This window comes from Cornus florida, unplaced genomic scaffold, assembly GCF_030987335.1.
Source record: "Cornus florida cultivar Cherokee Brave unplaced genomic scaffold, ASM3098733v1 CherokeeBrave_3.0.0_Hap2_Chr02, whole genome shotgun sequence".
NCBI classification, from domain to species: domain Eukaryota; kingdom Viridiplantae; phylum Streptophyta; class Magnoliopsida; order Cornales; family Cornaceae; genus Cornus; species Cornus florida.
Window position 1 is genome coordinate 19,062,397 of NW_026775572.1, and position 14,653 is coordinate 19,077,049.

The 14,653-nt window shown below is 33.0% G+C and overlaps 2 protein-coding genes and 1 non-coding gene across 3 annotated transcripts; all 3 read left to right on the top strand.

Annotated features, from left to right (window-relative positions):
• Window positions 1-649: 649 nt before the first annotated feature.
• On the top strand, window positions 650-5,046 carry LOC132294048 (la-related protein 6C). The gene is made up of 10 exons (XM_059791767.1): window positions 650-1,312; window positions 2,781-2,862; window positions 2,961-3,055; window positions 3,177-3,248; window positions 3,339-3,418; window positions 3,516-3,594; window positions 3,669-3,716; window positions 3,818-3,886; window positions 4,000-4,128; window positions 4,468-5,046. Exons 1-10 carry the CDS (start codon window positions 995-997, stop codon window positions 4,708-4,710), a joined length of 1,215 nt encoding a protein of 404 aa, XP_059647750.1. The 5' UTR covers window positions 650-994; the 3' UTR covers window positions 4,711-5,046.
• A 1,779-nt stretch (window positions 5,047-6,825) lies between these two features.
• On the top strand, window positions 6,826-6,899 carry TRNAI-AAU (transfer RNA isoleucine (anticodon AAU)). The gene has a single exon. It is a non-coding gene; the product is annotated as a tRNA-Ile (tRNA).
• A 1,624-nt stretch (window positions 6,900-8,523) lies between these two features.
• LOC132285892 (uncharacterized) lies at window positions 8,524-9,743 on the top strand. The gene has a single exon (XM_059788121.1). The coding sequence runs from the start codon at window positions 9,215-9,217 to the stop codon at window positions 9,623-9,625; it is 411 nt and encodes a 136-aa protein (XP_059644104.1). The 5' UTR covers window positions 8,524-9,214; the 3' UTR covers window positions 9,626-9,743.
• The last annotated feature ends 4,910 nt before the right edge of the window (window positions 9,744-14,653 follow it).

Here is a 14,653-nt window from a genome sequence, read left to right on the forward strand (position 1 = left end):
TGAGATCACTTCATTGTAGCATGGAGGTTAGGAATTCCGCGTGCGAGGCAAAATTGTGTAAATCCGCGTCACACAAATTTATGAAATGGAGAGTGAAGATGAACATCAACGGATTAAATGGTGGATATTGCTTTAATATATCTTAAATACGGATAAACCCTGCAAAGAAGAGAGATTTCATTTTCCTTTTAATAGTTCTCATTTAAAATTTTTGTATTTCTGGTTTCATTAAGATTAAAACAATAAAAATTAAAAGAAGGTTGTTTTTAAACCATCTGCATTTTGAAATGGATTCAAAATCATCACCACCAAAGTTTTGGGGTCCTATTGAAAAAAACTTTAATACAATGTGACACCAATGACATGGTATTATGAAAAAACTAATTATGTGGTGGGTCATTTAAATAGGTACAATTTTTCTTACATGATAAGATATACATATTTACCTATTTAATAAAAAAAGGTTTGGGATTATGAAAAAAGAAGAAGTTTAAAACTAAAAAATGATTCATTTTATAAAATTTTGTTCTTTAATTTTTATTTTCATCAAAAATGCCTTGGAAAATATCATTTTCAATTCTTTAAAAAAGTTTTTATAAACAAAAAAAAAATTGCAAAAGCGGTAGAAAATGGACCTCAGACAAAGCTATTACGAAGGTATGGTCTCACGAGAGAGGGAAGAGAGAGAAAGGTGGGCAAAGAACTCTAAACAAAATTCAACCTTAAAAATTCGGTCAAACCCAAAAGTAACGGTCATGTGTAGGAAGGTAGTTGATGAAGTCTCTCTCTTTCTCTCTCTTATTGAACAAAGAAACCCCATATTTGAGCGCGAAATGTGGGTTCAATATCACAAAATACAGTTTCTAAACTTCAGGGGAGAGAAGCAACTTCCTCGCTTTGCCAACACTCCTCCATCAGGAGAGAGAATGAACCAAGATTCAAGAAAATAAGCAGAGAGAGAAAAAAGAGAATCGAACAACAACGGTAACAAAAAATGGCACAAGCACAACCCCAGAGAGAGTTTCAAGAAACACCTGAAATGGAGATGAAGAACAGCATTAATGAGAGCGCCACTAGTAGTTTCAAATTCAATGCCCAGGCACCAGAATTCGTGCCCAGATCACAGGCCCAAGCGCCCGTTTCCGGCTATTTCTATCCCTGCTTCCACTTTCTCGGTGGGAGTGGTGGGTCTGATTGGATTTATGTTGGGGATCAAGAACCAATCCAGTTGATTTCCGGAGCCAGTGCCACGTCGCCCGAGTATTCGAAGAATGTCCTCACTGACGATACTCAGCATAAGATCATCAAACAGGTCGGTCTTTTCTGGTTTTTATGCTATTGTTGGTTCTGGGTTATGTTTGTTTATTTAGATGAAATTTCAAGAATTTTGTTTAGGGTTTTTGCTATAACTATCCTTTTCCCGCTAATTGGTGATGAAAATTGTATGATAAACTCAATTTATTCTTGTAAATTATCTGTCTTGGAGATTTGTTGTTTGTTTACTCTATTCTGTGATAGTTTCTATTCCAAATTAATATTTTTAATGGGTTGTAGTCCTATTTTAGGATACCATAACATCCTTTTAGTTCTATGCTTGTTCTCTCTCTTTCACACATTAAATAAATAATGCCATGAATTTGAGCTTCTTTAATAATGCTAATGTGACAATGTCCATGACAAGTTTACTCTTTTCTTCAATTTATGAATTGTGAGTGAAACTGTGAGAGTTGTTTTTAGATGCGTCTAATTTCTGAGGGAAAAAAAACAAAGAAAGAGACTCTGTTTACTGGATTAGCCAATGTTATACATGTATTTTGCTTTTTTTTTTTTTTTTTTTTTTTTTTTTTGAAGGGTTGTATTTTGCTTATTGGTTATGAGATCCCTTGCATATTCCCCATCCCACAGCGATTCCGCCATTTTAATTTCAAGAAGATGGTTCGATGTGCGTGTGTGTGTGTGTGCATGCACACAACACTAATCAATATGAAGTTTGGTTGATGGCGTTGCAGACAATAAAAAGTCTAGAAGACTGCTTTCTTCCAACTTGATGCAATTCAAGAATTACATCTCTGTTGTTGGTCCTTTGAAGATTTGTCTGGAATAATAAAATGTGCAATAATATCATGTAATATTTTTAACTCGTGCAATAATATCATGGGTACTGGAAACTGTCATCCCATGTGGCATACCCATTTCTGAGGAGTCCTGTTTCTGAATCTAATGTGAGACCTTTTAAAATGCTGAAGAAACCTGTCTCATTTACAACTATGAATGGTTTTAATTACTAAGCAAATGTAATGTTCTCTTATTGAAGACCTTTTCTTAGGATTTCAACTGAAGGATTTTACAGCATTTATATTCCTTTATGGTTTTCAACATTTCTTGCCACTGCTCTTATCGTCTCAAAAAACTTTGTTGTCATATTCTCTTCTACAGTTTCCCATTTAGGACCCAGACACACATTTTGGTGATGTTTCTCTTCAATTATTTCACGTTGTCTCCCCTTCCTGCTGTCTCCCCTTCCCGCTTATCATATCTTACCTTACCCGGACACATCTTGTGTTCCAGTAACATATCCTTTAAGTTTATTTCAGCTCAAGAGTCTTAGAATAACAAAACCCTTTGCCGAAACTACGACAAGCAAAGCGTATATGTTAGATTAAATCTGGGTTCCTATTTTATTATCATAACATTTTTAAGCTACTTGGGTAATTACTTTGAATTATACTAAGTTTATTTTTTGGGCACTTTTGAATATAAAGAGGTTTTTTTTGTAACAGGTCGAATACCAGTTCAGTGACATGAGCTTGCTTGCAAATGAGTCCTTGTCAAAACACATTAGTAAGGACCATGATGGCTATGGTGAGTATATGAAAGATTATCATGTGGAGCCTGTAGCATCTTTTATTGGAGTGGTGAATTTGAATAACTTTTCATTTATGAATGTTGTGCTGTGACAGTTCCAATATCTTTTATTGCATCTACAAAGAAAATCAAGTCATTAGTTACTAATAGCCAAATGCTTTCCCAAGCTCTCCGTTCCTCTTCAAAGCTTGTAAGTTATTCGATTTATACTTTAGCGTTTATTAGATACAAAGATGGCCGGGGAGAGGGAAGTGTGTGGTTTATATTTCTTCAGTATATTATATTTTTATAGTCTTATTCATGGCATAAAGGTTGTAAGTGATGATGGCAAAAAGGTTAGGCGTAAACACCCTTTTTCTGAGAAAGACAAAGAGGAATTGCAGGTTAGACTGTTTCTTACCCCTTTGGTGATCCAAACTGCTGCTTAAATCATTTTGGTGTGATTTATATAGTCTTTGTCCTCTCCCTTGCAGTCACGCACTGTTGTGGCAGAGAATTTACCTGAAGATCATTCTCATCAAAACCTTGAGAAAATATTTAGTGTTGTTGGAAGGTTAGATTTTTCCCCGGTTACTAATTATTTCTTCTCCCGTCTTGCACGCTAAGAAGATGTTAGGTGCATATTAATGAAAAATCTCTTGGCTGAACAGAGTGAAAACCATCCGAATATGCCATCCCCAAGAATCTAACTCTTCCCGTTCCAAAAGCGATTTTGTCATCAGTAACAAGGTATTGTTGATATAGAAGTTTTTCTTTTTAACATTTTGGTTTTCTTACTTACTCTTTTTCTTTTGTTTTTGAAGCTCCATGCACTGGTGGAGTACGAGAATAGCGAGATAGCTGAGGATGCAGTATGTTAACACTTGCTGAACCATAAACCTTAAACTCCTCTGCTATTATTTATTTATTTCCTCATCTTGTAACTCTACTGAGAGCTTTCCAACTTCACCAGGTTGAGAAGTTAAATGATGAAAGGAACTGGAGGAAAGGCCTCCGTGTAAGGTTGCTCCTTAGGCGCTCGGTATGTTCAACTAGAATGAAATCTTACTATATTTCCATAACTTCTGTCCTCCATGGTTCTGCTTGCCTGACAATTTTATTTATTTATTTTTAAAATTTGGTGAAAATGTACAGCCAAAGTCTGTTTTAAAGAGCAGGAAGTTCGATTTTGATGGGATTTTCGATGATGATGATGCACCACTACATGATTCAACAGAAGAGTCCTCCCAGTCTCGTAATGTGGAATTGGTAGTTCAGAGTATTGTAAGTGTTCTTGCTAGTACAATTTGTCATATTGTCTAACCTTAGTTACTAGATTCTTGTCTGATACTATTAGTTAGGTATATTGTTGAATAAAATTGTTCAAAGAAGATACTATAATCCCTACAATGAAGGCAAGCTTTTTTGTTTTTTCCTGTTTAGGAGTTGTCTTTTGCAATATAGGTTCATTATAAATACCCGCCTCATCTCATATCATGCATCCTTCCATATAACCAACCATCAGCCTCAAACAATAGCAATGGCGTAAAGTAAATTAAAATGAAACAGGCCTTAGATGTCGGGAGGAACACATTTCATATTCTTTTGTCAACACATTTGTAGGGTGAAGAAAATCCAGTCGGATTGAAGAAAGGATGGGGTCGTGGCCGTGGGAAGTCTAAACCACGCACTCAGATTCACAATGGTCGCGGCCTGCTTGCCCCATCTCCACAATCGAGCAGCTCCATTCAGTTTGAAGCTTTTTCCAAACAGACTACAAAGGGGCCGAGAATGCCAGATGGAACAAGGGGTTTCACCATGGGACGAGGGAAGCCGATGCCCCCTGTGCTAGCAACTTCACCTTAAAGGGTGATGAGTGGACAAGTGGTGCTCTATTTTGTTTCCAACCATTAGTTGCAGAATATAGCTTTACATTAAGCAAGAATTAGTTCTTTAGCCAATAATTGTATGGTGGTTAGCACATCTATTGGCGATCTAGCAATCTTATCAATAATTCGGGATATATATGTAAATCAGTGCTAGTGACAGTGGTGATTACTGTTTGATCACAACTTCTTATATCTCAGTATGTGGCTCTGAGATGGATTCAGTTTATAGTAGTTGTTGTGCAATTTTATTTGATTGTCTCAATAATGGATTGTTGTATAAGCTCTCTCTCTCTGCTCTGCTCAATTTAAGTCTCTCAAAAAGTTTTGGTCACACCTACATTGTGTAAGATAATAAAGATGCATATTTTGATAAGGGATTATGATTCCAAATAAGCGGATGTTGTGTTTGGAAGTTCCGAATTGATGTTTTGAATTTGGGATGGAAGAAATTTAGTTTAATGTTTTAATTAAATTTCCTCCGAGCCGCCAATTCGATACTCCTAAACATAGCATGAGTTGTTTTCAATTGGGTTGGCTATAAACATAGCCGGTCAGGAATCTATTATGCCTAACGAGGGCAATTGTCTCCACTGATTTTTTTTTAAGTATTATACCTTAATATTTTTAGAATTTTGATATATATGCCTATAAAATTATACTAAGCCCCTCCTGAAATTAGTAAATATAAAGCTTACACTTAAATTGAAAGTTTGAATTTCGAAATTAAGTAAGATTTTGAGTTTTGACTCAAATTAGGTCACATATAGCCGGGCACAGATCTATTATGCGCCTTGAATTTTGAAATTAAGTAAGATTTTGATTTTTGACTCAAATTAGTTCACATATAGCCGGACACGGATCTATTATGCACCCAATCGGAGCAATTGTCCTCACTGGATTTTTTTTTTTAGTATTATATCCTAATATTTTTAGAGTATAAAAGTGACAAAATTTAAATCATACAAAGTGGGAGCAGGCACGGATATGTGAAGGGCTCAGTGGGAGCATCCGCCCCCATTGAAATTTTTTATTATTGCATCTTACACCCTTAAATTTATATTTTTTTGCATTTATACTCATAAAATTTTGAAATTGCCCCCATTGAAATTATGAAAAAAACCCATCTATATAAAATTGCCTAATGAGGGCAATTGTCCCCATTGATTTTTTTTTTTAAAAGTATTATACCTTAATATTTTTAGAATTTGATATATATGCCTATAAAATTATACTATGCCCCTCTTGAAATTAGTAAATATAAAGCTTACACTTAAATTGAAAGTTTGAATTTCGAAATTAAGTAAGATTTTGAGTTTTAACTCAAATTAGGTCACATATAGCCGGGCACAGATTTATTATGCACCTTGAATTTTGAAATTAAGTAAAATTTTGATTTTTGACTCAAATTAGTTCACATATAGCCGAGCACGGATCTATTATGCACCCAATCGGAGCAATTGTCCCCACTTGATTTTTTTTTTAGTATTATACCCTAATATTTTTAGGGTATGAAAGTGACAATTTAAATCATACAAAGTGGGAGCAGGCACGGATATGTGAAGGGCTCAGTGGGGGCCCCACTGAAATTTTTTATTATTGCATCTTTTTTTTTTGGGTAAGTTTTATTATTGCATCTTACACCCCTAAATTTATATTTTTTTGCATTTATACTTATAAAATTTTGAAATTGCCCCCATTGAAATTATGAAAAAACCCATCTATAAATCCCCCCCCCATATGAATTCCTAGATTTGTTCTTGAGTGGGAGTGAGACCAGAGCGCGCGGAGCAATACCTGTTTGAAAGAATTCACTTAGAGGATTTAAATTTGAGACCTTATATTTTATGAGGCACCACAACTAAGTTCTTATCCAGTTAAGGCAACATCTTGGAATTAACCAATAAAATAAAAATAAAAGGAGGAGGAGGAGGAGGTGAGTTGAGGCATGTATGGATAGAATTATCGCTCATTGTTTTCTCCATTTATTCTCTGCTGCATTATGTTTATAAAATAAGTTGTTTCCGTTTATGTGAATTGAAAACCGTGTTTCGTATAACCTATAAATACCTATTGTTTTCGCTTAACATCAATAGGCCCATTAGCTCAGTTGGTTAGAGCGTCGTGCTAATAACGCGAAGGTCGCAGGTTCGAAACCTGCATGGGCCATTTTTAAAAACTTTCCATTCTCTGGACATGTATTTTTGCTCTAATTTTTACATAGTTTAATAAAAAGTTTATTTGTTTGCATAGTAATTAAATCTACTGGACATTGCAGGTGTTATGGCTTTTGACAAATGACAAAGATAATTAGAACACTTCTGGTTCATTGATTACTCTATAGGATCCATTGATTATGCTTAATTTGTTCTGTAGTTACTTTTTAAAGTAAGTTTGATTCTTCAAGAACTTATTCAACTCTTTTACCTAGAACTTATTCAACTCTTTTATTTACCAAAAAATAAAAATAATAATAAAAAATAAAAATAAAAATGGACTTGTTCATCTCCTAGTTCATTTTCATGGCAGAGTCTTGCAGGCTATGATATGGTCCCAATTAAATGCTGTTTGGAATATAGAAAATTACATCTCCCACTTCGTTTTCATGGCAGACTCTTGCAGGCTATGATATGGTCATAAATACTGTTTGGATGGTGATGGGAAGGCTAAGAAATAATTACAAAGCATACCTCACCTTCTCACAAAAGGAAAACTTCAATAAATATCAGTGAAACAAGAAAATTAAAATTAAAAAAATCAACTTGATAAGGCCACAAACTTACAACTACAAAATTACATCCTTTTAGCAATTACTTGTTTGTATCATGTAAATATTTTCATCTCCATCTGGAGAGAGACCTGTTTGGGTTGGCTCATTCCTTCCTCATAATTTGATAATCCATTTTGTGTTTGATCTTTACTAGATTCTGCCTCACTAGGGAAAGCAATCAAGATGGATATAGGTCCTACAATGATAGTAGCTTCACTTTGATATTTATATAAATGGATTATCAAATTATAAGGAAGGAATGAGCCAACCCAAACAGGTCTCTCTCCAGATGGAGATGAAAATATTTACATGATTCAAACAAGTAATTGCCAAAAGGATGTAATTTTGTAGTTGTAAGTTTGTGGCCTTATCAAGGAATTATAGAGTGTTCTAAGAGATCCGACATCACCATTATTAGAAATATATATATATATATATATATTTCTAATAATGGTGATGTCGGATCTCTTAGAACACTCTATAATTCTCCACAGAACACATGTAGTCTCACTGTCCTACATGTAAGGGCCTATTACCGGGAAAATTCCCTAGAGTAGCTCCAAAGAAATTTGAACTTTCAACCTTTGGAATGTGAAATGAGAATATTTGTCATTAACCTATCCTCTTAGAATTCCATCACTTGATATATATATCATATATAGTTATGTGCTGTTTAGAGTGGCATAAAATCCTTGCAGCTTCTGTTGTAATTACCAATTGTATCTTTCAAATCATCATTTTAATCAGGTTTTATGCAACATAAATGTCTTTCCTTAATGACATATGCGGTGCTAAAAGTAATTACACCTTGGAAAAGAAAATGAGGTACAAGTTTGTCTCTTGTTTAATTTTACTTCCACTATTCAGTCATCTTCAACTAAAAAAAATAATCCTTGAGAATGAAAATGAAAAAATAGTTCAAATTTTAATCTAAATATCTTTGAATTCCATTTTCAAAGTTTTAATTCCGTTGTCTCAAACATTACATAAAAATTAATTTTGTTAAATATACGTAGTCTTACCTATGTCTCTGCATTATAGGACATATTTATTGTTTTGTTTGGAGGTCACCAAAAATAAATAAATAAAAATAAACTTGCTACAAATAAAAATAAATGTATTAGAAATAATTTTGCCAAATGGACTCTGCTATGTACGAAATTGCCCAACAAAACAATACCATTAAAAATCTTATACCAGTTTACTCTGTTGTGTACCTTTTCTTCACAAGTGAGATCATTTTAGATTCCCATTTGCTCTTTTCAAATCTCTCACATAGGCCCAAAACTCACCTCCTCAACCTTTATCGTTCTTTTGGGAAATTCACGTCCTCTCCTCCCACTATCATACATTTGTTCTTCTGGTGTTTGGACACCAAGAAAAAGCTCAATCATTTTCTTTGGTAAGCAAGCACTAAGCAGAAAAAGCTCAATCATTTTTTATTTTATTTTTTTCCCACTTTTTCCCAAAGTCTAAAAGTACTCTCTCTCTCTAAAACCTGAAACTTTTTGGCTCTTTGGATCTAAAGTTTGGTTGAAAAAACCCAGCTTTCTGTTTTCATTTTCACCCATTTTCTCTTCTCCTGTTTTTTAGCCATCTTTTCAATCGCAAAACACAAAATCTCTTAAACCCAAGACCTAAAACCCTTCAAGGCCTCTAAAAATTGAATCTTTAACATCGTTGATTGTGTCTCTCTTTCTGGGTATCACTGAAAATGTCTACAGAGCCACAACAGCAACAGCCACCGCCCATGGCGGTGGCCCAACAAGCCTACACGACTCATTCGGGTCACGGGTCAATCGGACCCGTCATCGCGGTCCTCGCAGTGATCACAATCTTGGGTGTGATAGCTTGTATCATCGGTAGGCTGGGTTCGGGTAGACGGATCATGGGTCATGGGCAGTACGACTTCGAAGGTTGGCTTGAGAGGAAATGCGCTACTTGTCTAGACGGCCGGGTCGACCCTCCGGTGCTGCGTGCGCCGCCGCCGGAAAATACTGACGGTGGCGGGGACGGCATCGACGCCGTGCCGGTGGTGGTGGTTCCGGTGGAAACTTTACAGAAAGCAGAGGAAGAGACAACACAACACAACTCCCAAGCCTCGCATCACGCTGATGAGTCTTGAAATTGGTTTTCCATTTTTTTTTTTTTTTTTTAAAAAAAATTATTGGGAGTAATATACACACTCTTTGTACGCGAGATGGGGTATTTCTGGTAATTTATTAGTTTGATGATTATGTGCATTTATATTAGTATTTTTTTATTATTATTATGCTAACTTTCCTTACTAATAAGATTTTTTTTTTTAAAAATCTTATAGCATAATTTTTTTTTTTATTATTGAAGAAATGAGTTTATAGTTTATACTTTTATATTCCTTATCTGTTGTGATGTTTAATTTATATATATTTATATATATTGAAATTCTTTATTATTATCGTCCTTTATCCCAAACCCATCCGGGGTTAAATTGACATCTTTATGCATATAAGACAAGGTCTTTCACATATTGAGTCTAGATAAGAAAATTTCAATAATCTAAAAATATATAATAATACAGTAACCATTATTTATTCGAAACAAGTGAAATGTGCATGTGGAACACTTCATATCGTATTATCACATAAAGAGACAATTTATCCTACAAATGGAATATTTTAAAAATAATGTAGAATTCCATAAATCTCACACCTAGAATGTAAAAAAACATATATTACCCATCGTGTGAACGCAATTCTATTAATGACCAAACTTTGTGTTGATTGGACCCTAATACTTTATTCTTTATCACAATTGTTTTTTACTTGATTATAAATGGTCCCCTTCATGCGATTTGTTTTTGTGTTTTATACTACATAACTTTGCTTAAGTAGATTGAAACCTACGGTTTTTAATGGGAAAATAGAATCCAAAACATTCCTTTGTTGTGGATAAACCTATGAGGTTTGACTTTTGAGACTTGCCACTTTGGACTCTACAAATCCAAAGGCAGGTAAAACCACCATTACATGGTATTTATCTAAGTTTCCAATAAAATGTGTAATAACAATTTTTTTTTTTTTTTTTTTTTTGAGTGTATTTGTAACAATTTTTACTATTCAGACACAATATTGTCATTTTTTCACTCGCTCGAGTTAGAAACTTTTTCGGGAATCACTCATCCTGATACTACTACAGGTTAAACAGGCTTAATTTCGGAGTTCTGGTAGGTTCACAGTCATTACGACCTTAAAACGTATTGTGTCATAGAAGGGTGTTAAATTTACATATAACACTTAACCTATTGGTACCAACCTGCACATGCTCACACACATCCACTCACAAAATCGCCACAATATTAATATGGTATTATGAAGTCATTTTCTTAATTGGGGTGCTTGAATTGAATTATTAGTCAAAATAAGCAATTGTATGCATTAGTTGGTACATGGGAGAACTTGATGTATACTAAATTTATTGGTCCATTATTTAAGGATAATGCTTAATTACTCACTGGTGGGTAGGGTGAAGCTATTCACCCTTATTTGGTCCAATAATAAAATAATTCACACCTAAAACACACAATATACTTTTATTCAATGGTTGATCCGAAAAAGTAAAAAAATGTATGGATTATTTTATTATTAAAGATGATGTGTTATTTTATTATTGAACTATATAGGAACGAATAACTCCATTTTACTCACTGACAAGTAATTAAGTATTCTTCATTATTTAATGTTTAAACTAGCTGAATTTGTATTCTTACACATAAATATTTCATGTAAGTCCATAACTAATTTCTCTAAACCCAAGGTGAATATTCCAATATATATATGTATATATATATATATATATATTTTTTATAAGCAATTTAAAAAATAACACTAATTTTTTAGTTGATGTTGAAGTTGATCTGAATGTATTAACTGATTATTATATTTTTATTAATTTAGTATATGGATGAGATAGCAGAGAGGTTATTATTATTTAAGTAATCTACAAGGTAAGTGTAATTATTTTAATAAAATAAAAATAAAAAAAGTGTGTGGACAAAAATACCCTTGATGCGGGCAGGAATGGGAAGGGCATATCACGTGGGCCGAATGAGAGAGAGGGAGAGAGACAGAGAGATTCGTCTGATCGGAATAAGCATGTGAGTAGACAGCTTTTGTCGGGTAACAGTAACAGTAGCAGCCCCCGAAACTCTCCACCACCACCACCACCACCACCACCACCACCCACAAAAGGACACATGGGTTTTGTACAAACACACGTACTTTTTCTTTATTCTTTTCGGTGGAGTGGGGTAGGGAAGACTTTCCTCTTATTTTGTCTCCTCTCTCTCTCTCTAATATAATATTAATACACACACACAAAGTTACAACATTTTCCCAGTTACTAAACTGAGTTTCTTGATTCTACATAATAATTTGGAAGTAGGAACCGGATTGTCGTAGAGGAACAAGGTATTTTTAACTCACAGTACAATTTGGTTAGAACAGTAGTAGTATATATACTATTTACACTAGTAACTAGTATAGGCTACTAGCTATTACATTGATGCTATTGTTGATTAATTGTCACATGTCATGTGATAAATGTATTCAAATTATTTAGCTAGGCTCAAAAGTGTTCGCACTTTATCTTTTCTTCCTATTTAGGAACAAGAGAAATGGGTAATTCTCATACCTATATCAATTATCAATCAAGATGCAAGAAATCAGTGTGTGCGTGTGTGTGTATGTATCGTGGCATATTTAGTGAGAAAATTGGTCAGAAAGTAGAATTGCATATGAAAAGTTTTAAACTAATTGGATTTTAGTTTAAAGGGAACTCACATTGGTTTACTACTTAATATCAAAACCATCATAGGCCAAACATAAGTACGTATTAAGTTTATACTTATTTACAATAGTGTTGGATGAAATAAACGACAGATTTTAAAAAAACATTTTATGATGTTTGTTATTTGTAGATGACATAATTTTAATAGATACGTCCCAAAAAAACTTTAGCAACAAAGTTAAAAACACGAAGAAAAAACTTTAGAAGTAAAAAGTCTTAAAATTAATAAAGCTAAAACAGTGTTATATGAGATGTAATATTGATTAAGCATATTAAGATAATATAAACATTAAAACCAAGACCAAATAGTTATTCAAAATAACTACTTTTGAATATTTTTGTCATTTAGGTTCAATATATATTACAATAAGTAGAATTGAATTAGGGAGGATAAAATGGAGGAAATCTAGTTGCAGTGATAAACCAATCACAAATGAATAAAAAGAAAAATTTATATGTCAGTTATTAGGTCATCCATGTTTTATGGAACAAAGTATTGGTCGACCCTAGAAAAGAAATAAGAACATACGGCAAATTTATGTAGCGAAAATAAGGATGCTACAAGTAGTAATGATAGGAGTACTTAGAAGAGATAGGATTAGTAATGAATGAACAATGGGTAAGTCGGGAGTAACCCTATTGGTGATAAATTAAATTAGAGAAATTAAGTTTAGGTGTTTTGACGCGTATAGTATAGGGCAAAAGAAGATCCACCGATCAATAGAGAGAGAATTGTTGCCTAGCTAGAAGATGAGTAACAAAGAGAGCGACCAAAACTTATATGGGACAAAGAAATTAAAATTTTAATAATATAGTTACACACGACAAGAAAAATAGTTTAAAGATTCAAGTGTGGAAAACACCCTTATAATATTTATACTTATAGCACGTATTACACTTTTCAAGTGCAAAAGACATCTCTAAAGTTTTAATTTGACTAAATTGCCCTTCTATACACATTATGCATCATTTTATGAAATGATAAAAATCATTTAATATATGAGGGGTATGATACGCACAGTAAGCATATTATAGGGGTGTTTCCTGCACTTTATAAACTATTATTGTTTTGAATTTTTTATCTCAACGATTAAATTTAATCGAGAAAGTAGTTTTATCATGACTTGAATAGTATGATGACGGTAGGTGATTGAACACTCATTTGTTTATTTTTTTTCCAATAAAGATTAAATACCCATTTGTTACTATGTAAAGAATTATATATATATATATATATTTGTGAAAATTTATTGCAAATTCTAAAGTTTAAAAAATTAAATGTATATTCTTTATATATAATGAATAAGTATTTTTAATTTAATTTTTTAAATATATATTTAATGAAAACCGATAACTATATCAAAATTAAATTCAGAATAAATATTTTCTTTTTTATAATTATAAAATGAACTGAAGTTTTCATACATTAATCTGACAATTGTGACAACAAATCTTTTTTTTTTAAGAAAGATAATACACTGTCGGCGAAAATGTATAGAGAGATTTTTTTTTTTTTTTTTTCCGAAAAGGTGAGAGAAAATTCTAAAAAGTGGGTTAAATATAGTTAATATGCATATAACACCCATATACTTGAGATTATTCGCATACACACCCCCTTGGGTATTTTTGGAAGTGTAAAATGGCAAAACGAGTATTAAAGAATTACTTTATGTCAGATTTCTGATTGAGAAGTGTTTTCGCACAATTTTACAAGAATATGGGTGTTTTTAACATACTTTTTTAAATAGGGTGAAAATACCACGCAAAATATATATTATGAATGTTTTCTACACTTGACCCTAGTTTAAAACTAGAAAGAAAAAATAAATAAAACATATTTTAAAATAAGAAAAAATAGAAGAAAAAAAATTTATGTGGCTGACTGGCAAAGAAGATGTCGGTGATTATGACTATTGACTACTATTTTGAAATTTCAATTATAGTTTTTAAATTTTTTTTTATTTCATGGTTTTAAAGGAAACAGAAAAGGATGAAGAAAATGAATTTTTTTATATTCTTTTTGCAGGTAGGCCAAAGAGAACTGTGGGCTTAAACGGGTTAATATCGCATGCGCAAGAAGGCCTTTCCACTGGGCTCTTCAATGATTTGCCGATTCCAAAGATCCAAGTGGGCCAGATCTTCTTCATCAAGAACCCAGAATTTTTATAATCAGGGCATGATTGATCTCTCAAAGCCTCGAACCATATCTTTGAAGTTGGGCCTTTTTCAGTTATTTATATTATTTTGGTCTGGTTGGCCTCCTTATTACTTTATACCTTATATCTAGTTCAAAAGTTAGATGTATTGAGAACTATTTTATATGAGT